This window comes from Hyperoodon ampullatus (assembly GCF_949752795.1).
Source record: "Hyperoodon ampullatus genome assembly, chromosome: X".
In the NCBI taxonomy this organism is placed as follows: domain Eukaryota; kingdom Metazoa; phylum Chordata; class Mammalia; order Artiodactyla; family Ziphiidae; genus Hyperoodon; species Hyperoodon ampullatus.
In genome coordinates, this window is record NC_136913.1 from 21,780,688 (window position 1) to 21,787,500 (window position 6,813).

A 6,813-nucleotide genomic window follows, 5' to 3' on the forward strand; every position below is an offset into this window, starting at 1 on the left:
TGACAAATTATTTCTCCCACAGAACTATAACCACATGTTTGCAGACAGTATAAATATATGGTTGAGCTAATGTTAATACACATCACCATTTTATCAATTACATAATAAAACAAATTGTCAAATATCCCAAATATTAAGTTACACAGCTCAAAAGGCATATAAAATATTAAATGTTTGCTCAATTCATTAGCAGAAACCCTTTTTTTTTTTTCAAGAGAGGTTGGGAATCACACTTCAAACAAAAATAAAATGGTAAACAACTTCAGATAAGTTTGAAAAAAAATTACAAGAATTTCAGAAATTTTATGATTAAGAATTGTTTTAGCTACAATAACAAAGTATTTCCACCTTTTAAAAAATATTTACTAAATTAAAGCACATATTCTACATGTTCTGCACAAGACAAAGGCAACATTTTACTAAAAATATTTAATAGCCCCCTCCCATTCTTTTTTCAGGCCCTCCCTGTAGGTTGTACCCCAAAGTGCAAACATTGAAATTAACTGTAAGGCTTTTTGTCTGGAGACATTAAAGACATGTGCTTCTTTTACAATGTAGATTTTCAAAATGGAGGTCTTCTATAACAGCACAAAATGAGATTTATAGAAAGACATTAAATAATCACTGTAAGACTTGGTTAATTAAAAAAAACCAAAATGAGCAAATCTGATGTATACTGGTATGAATGTGGAAGACGTAAACATATTGTGAGCAAATAACATTATAGGCCCTACTTTGTATGTTTGAAATGATGGAAGGAATAAACCACATAAGGTCCAGAGTTTTCTTAGTTCCTGGGATTTTAGTTCTATGTGATTCTAAAAATATACAAGTATTGTGCTGGGTATTTTGGCACCTAGTCTTTCTAAATTTCTTATATATTGATAAGATTCTGGCATGGAAACAGATTTAAAGACATGACTCGATACTGCATGATTTCAGAAAAGGTCAATTGGTACAAACGATAATAAGCACATTTTATTTTATTTTTTATTTTTATTTTTTTTGCGGTACGTGGGCCTCTCACTGTTGTGGCCTCTCCCTTTGCGGAGCACAGGCTCCGGACTCACAGGCTCAGCGGCCATGGCTCACGGGCCCAGCCGCTCCACGGCATGTGGGATCCTCCCGGACCGGGGCACGAACCCGTGTCCCCTGCATCAGCAGGCGGACTCTCAACCACTGCGCCACCAGGGAAGCCCATAAGCACATTTTAAATGCTGAACAGCAAGAATCCTTTGCTAAGTGTTCAAGGAGGTTGATCATAACCCAGACATAGAAGTTGCAATTCTGCCAGGCTTGTGGCCTGGTAAAACTGCTTTTTGACACTCCTATGGAAGCTTCATCAGACTTCACGAAGCCAACGTGCTGACTAATATGTACAACAAATTCCGTCCTGTCTAGGTTCCACTTCCAAGCAATGGCATCCGGCACCCCAGTTTTATTGAAAGCAACAGTTGTTCCTGTGACCATTGGAGTCTTTGAAGCGCAGCCGCATTTTAGGACAATACTTCTCCAAATACAAAAGTTGCTTGCTGTTGAAAGCTCTACGCTGCTTTTGTCTTATCAACTGTACTGCATCTTCATATTTCATTTCACCTTCAATTAATGGTAGGGCGACAAGCACTGGACCTCTCCCAAGGCCTGCAACACAATGAACGGCAGTACAACAACCAGGGTCTTCATGGAAGTTAATTTTCACGAAACTTAACCGGTCATCAACAGTCTGGTTAGATGGTGGTGCGCCATCATCAAAAGGCCAGTCGAGAACATGGATGCCTTCTTTCTCCACAAGAGTAGTGTCATAAATTGCTTCACATATTCTTGCTCCTGTGGTAACTCCATACTTCTTAAGTTCCTCTATAAATTTGTTTAAGGTCGCATTGGTTGGATAAAGAAATCTCATGTTCTTATAAGTGACTTACACAGGAGCTGGGCGGTTCATTTGAGCCATGTTAATTTAGTTAAAAAAACACTCAATAGGTTTATGAAAGAATTTAAAAACTTGAATACAGAAACGATGCAAAGAAACTGAGTCTACTTCAATATACTCCACTTGAAATTCTCAGTGCTTTTGAGTATGAAGTTGAGAGTAATGGGAAATGAAATGAACCTCCTAACAAGAAGCAGCAATTCTTCAATTCAGTGATACTGAGGCAATAGAAAGGAAGTGCACTGAGCTTTACCCCATCCAGGTCAGAACTCTTGTAAAAAATGCTCTGTGGATTTCAGTTCAACACTTCTGTGTCCAGGTTAACCACTCTTATGGGGGCTTCTTGGTAGAGTAGTAATGAATTTCTACAGTTCATTTGTCTGCACAGAAGTTGTGCTGTGCCTGGCAGTAATCTCCACTGCCCTTCAGAAACTCCATAAATGTATGACCAAGAACACCACAGAACTGAGGAATATGTCTACTCACTGAAGACTGTGGCCTAATCATACAGCCAGTCCTGAGGTGGCGGTGGTGGCAGGGCCAGGGCGGCGGCTTCGTGGGCGGCGGTGGGGTCACCGGACTCCCAATTTCTTTTGCTTCTATTTTTTCTTCTATATATCCACAGGGTATGATGAAAATATGTCTAAATAAGTCTAAAAGAATTGTCTTGATAAATCTAAAATGAAATTTCTAGATAAAGTATAGCATCAGTTTAACTGGCAGGATATTTTTCTTAGATGTAGGTAAAACAAGGATGCATCTTAAAATTGGCAATATTTTTAGATTCAATGAAATGTGGGAGTAATAACAGATTATTACAGTATATAATTCTTGTATTTTCTAAATAGGTGTGTGTGAGCAAAGATGTTTTATTTCTTCTTTTCCATTCCTTTTTGCCTCCTCTTTCTTTTTTGTTTGTTTTCTTTTTCTTCTACTTCATTGACTAATGCCTCTAGCACAGAGTTGCATGAAAGCATTGATAACAGGCATCATTGTCCACGTGCTTTAATGGAGTGCTTCTAATATTTTATCATTAAGTATGATATTTTCGTGTTTTTTTTGGAGGGAGGAGATATTTATTAGTTTATGTTCTCTTTTACTTAGCATTTTAGAGTTTTCGTTGATTTTTTTAAATGTTTTTGCAGCATCTATTCGTGTGATGAATTGTATTCATAGATTTTGTATTTTAAACTGTCTTTGGAGTCCCTGGATATTTGCATCCTTTTGTTATTGCCATGTACTTTTCCTTTTTATGCTAACTTCTTAAGATGTGTTGCAGAATAATTCTTCTCCTTTGAAACAAGTTGTATTTCATAGAGATGATCTGTTTCTGGAAACGTACAAGTCATCTGTGAAACTGTCTTTGCCTGGTGTCTTCTTTTGTGAGTTGTTTTTTGATTAATAGTTTGTTTCATGGTGCTAAGTGTTTTGGCTTTTCTTAAGTTGTTGTTATTTATACAAAATGAACAGTATTCTAGAAAAATACAAAATTTCAAATATATTGGTGTAAAATATAGGCTTCTCTAATGACTTTAAAATGTCTAATTTCATTTGTTCGTTTTTTTTCTGATGAGTACTGCCAATTACTTGCCTATATTAAGGCTTTTCAAATAGTTCTTTTTTTTTTTTTTTTTTTGCGGTACAGGGGCCTCTCACTGTTGTGGCCTCTCCCGTTGCGGAGCACAGGCTCCGGACGCGCAGGCTCAGCGGCCATGGCTTACGGGCCCAGCCGCTCCGCGGCATGTGGGATCTTCCCGGGCCAGGGCACGAACCCGTGTCCCCTGCATTGGCAGGCGGACTCTCACCCACTGCGCCACCAGGGAAGCCCCAAATAGTTCTTTTTATTGACCATTTCTGTTTCTGCTCCATATGGTTAATATTTCTTTCTTTCTATTTTATTTGAATTTATTCTGACATTTGAAAAATTTAAGTTGGAAGTTTAGCTCATCAGTTTTAACATCTTTATTGGAGTATAATTGCTTTACAGTGGTGTGTTAGTTTCTGCTGTATAACAAAGTGAATCAGTTATACATATACATATGTTCCCATATCTCTTCCCTCTTGGCGTCTCCCTCCCTCCCACCCTCCCTATCCCACCCCTCTAGGTGGCCACAAAGCACCGAGCTGATCTCCCTGTGCTATGCGGCTGCTTCCTACTAGCTAGCTATTTTACGTTTGGTAGTGTATATATGTCCATGCCACTCTCTCACTTTGTCACAGCTTACCCTTCCCCCTCCCCATATCCTCAAGTCCATTCTCTAGTAGGTCTGTGCCTTTATTCCTTTCTTACTCCTAGGTTCTTCATGACATTTTTTTTTTCTTAAATTACATATATATGTGTTAGCACACAGTATTTGTCTTTCCCTTTCTGAGTTACTTCACTCTGTATGACAGACTCTAGGTCCATCCACCTCATTACAAATAGCTCAATTTCGTTTATTTTTTTTAATTTTTAAAAAATTTTTATTTTTGGCTGTGTTGGGTCTTCGTTTCTGTGCGAGGGCTTTCTCTGGTTGTGGCAAGCGGGGGCCACTCTTCATCGCGGTGCGCGGGCCTCTCAGTGTCACGGCCTCTCTTGTTGCGGGGCACAAGCTCCAGACGCGCAGGCTCAGTAGTTGTGGTTCACAGGCCTAGTTGCTCTGCGGCACGTGGGATCTTCCCAGACCAGGGCTCAAACCCGTGTCCCCTTCATTGGCAGGCAGATCCTCAACCACTGCGTCACCAGGGAAGCCCAATTTCGTTTCTTTCTATGGCTGAGTAATATTCCATTGTATATATGTGCCACATCTTCTTTATCCATTCATCGGATGATGGACACTTGGGTTGTTTCCATCTCCTGGCTCTTGTAAATAGAGCTGCAATGAACATTTTGGTACATGACTCTTTTTGAATTATGGTTTTCTCAGGGTATATGCCCAGTAGTGGGATTGCTGGGTCGTATGGTGGTTCTATTTGTAGTTTTTTAAGGAACCTCCATACTGTTCTCCATAGTGGCTGTACCAATTCACATTCCCACCAGCAGTGCAAGAGTGTTCTCTTTTCTCCACACCCTCTCCAGCATTTATTGTTTCTAGATTTTTTGATGATGGCCATTCTGACTGGTGTGAGATGATATCTCATTGTAGTTTTGATTTGCATTTCTCTAATGATTAATGATGTTGAACATTCTTTCATGTGTTTGTTGGCAGTCTGTATATCTTCTTTGGAGAAATGTCTATTTAGGTCTTCTGCCCATTTTTGGATTGGGTTGTTTGTGTTTTTTTTGTTTTGTTTTTCTGTTATAGCTCATTAGTTTTTTTTGTTTGTTTTGTTTTTTAGCTCATTAGTTTTTAATCTCTACTCTTACATGCTTTTAAAACTATAAAATTTCCTCTGAACTGTAACTGGTACTGTGAATTTTATGTGAATTGATTTTTATTATTTAGTTAAATATATTGTGGTTTTTAAAATTTTCCTATTGCCCATTGAATTATTGAGACTTTTCAAATTTAAGGAAATTTTTTTGGGCGGTGTTATGATCTCAGTGACATTTATTTCTAATTTTACTACATTATAGTTGGGGGACATTGATTAATAATTTGTATTTCTCTATACTAACAACAAACAACGTGAAAATAAAATTTAAAAGCCAGTACAGTTGATTGATTGTTTTATATTTTGTTTTAAAAGCTAGTAGTACAATTTATAGTAAGATCAGAGAACATCCGGTACCTTGAAATAAACCCAACAAAGCTTACAAAGACCTTTAGTGAAAGCATCACTGAGAGAAATGAAAGAACTCATAAATGGAGAGAGATACGATGTTCATGGAAGAGAAGTATCAGTGTTGTAAACATGTCAGTTTTCAATGAAGTCCCAATCAAAACCCCCCACAGGCTTTTTAATAGGCCAGTTCTCATATTTATATGGAAATGCAAAGGGCCTGGAATAGCAAAGGCAGTCTTGATAATAAAAGTTGGAAAACTCACACTACCATATATTAAAGCTTATTATAAAGATGCAGTGATTAAAATAGTGGGTGCAAGGCCAGATTGATCAACGCAACAGAATAGTGTCCGAGAGTAGACCTACATATATAAGGTCAATTGATTTACAACAAAAGTGTGTTGGGATTTTGATTGATTGTAGAGGTTAATTAAGAGAGAATTAATACTACTGATCCAATATATTCAAGAGCAAGATTGATTTCTCTGTATATTTGTATTAAAAAAAATCCCACTTAGAGTTTTCAGTTACTTACTAATGGTATTTTACATTTTTAAGTGTTACATAAGAAAGCTTTTGTCTTTAAAATAAAAAGCTTTTGCCATCAAGTATATTAATTTTATACCAGCACATTTTATGAATTCATTCTGATATTAAGATTTCAGTTGATTCTCTTGAATTTCCTAGATAAGTCGTATATAAATAAATATAATTTCTTTCAAATAATGATTATATCTTGCATTTCATTATCTTATCTGATTGCATTGCCTATCAGTTCCCATACAATCTTAAATAATAATAGTGTTAGTGGGCATCCTTGTCTTAAGTTTGACTTTAAAAGAAATACTTTCAATGTTTCACCTTAGTTTTAATACATGTATTTTTGTTATAAAGTGATACTGATATCATTTTCCTATCTAAAAATACATGTTGTAACATGAACTAGTTTAAGATTTGCATGTGTATTTTTTAAACCGGCTTTACTGAGAGGAAGTTGTTACAAAATTCACCCTTCAAAAGTGTACAATTCAGTGGGGTTTTTTTTGGTAGATTCAGAGTTGTGCTACCATCACCAGTAATTTTAGAACATTTTTATCCCCCCAGAAGGAAACCCTGTACCCAATTAGCAATCACCTCCCACCCCCAGCCCCTGACAGTCTACTTTCTGTCTGTATGGA

General features: G+C 37.1%; 1 protein-coding gene and 1 pseudogene across 2 annotated transcripts; both read right to left on the reverse strand.

Annotated features, from left to right (window-relative positions):
- Window positions 1-1,438: 1,438 nt before the first annotated feature.
- LOC307068858 (protein tyrosine phosphatase type IVA 1-like) lies at window positions 1,439-1,951 on the reverse strand (annotated as a pseudogene). Its single transcript has one exon. The product of its transcript is annotated as a protein tyrosine phosphatase type IVA 1-like (transcript).
- Window positions 1,952-2,302: 351 nt separating this feature from the next.
- LOC307068921 (uncharacterized protein) lies at window positions 2,303-2,437 on the reverse strand (the record flags this gene model as incomplete). The annotated part of the gene is made up of 1 exon (XM_079727032.1): window positions 2,303-2,437. The coding sequence occupies one exon, from the start codon at window positions 2,435-2,437 to the stop codon at window positions 2,303-2,305; it is 135 nt and encodes a 44-aa protein (XP_079583158.1).
- Window positions 2,438-6,813: the final 4,376 nt, after the last annotated feature.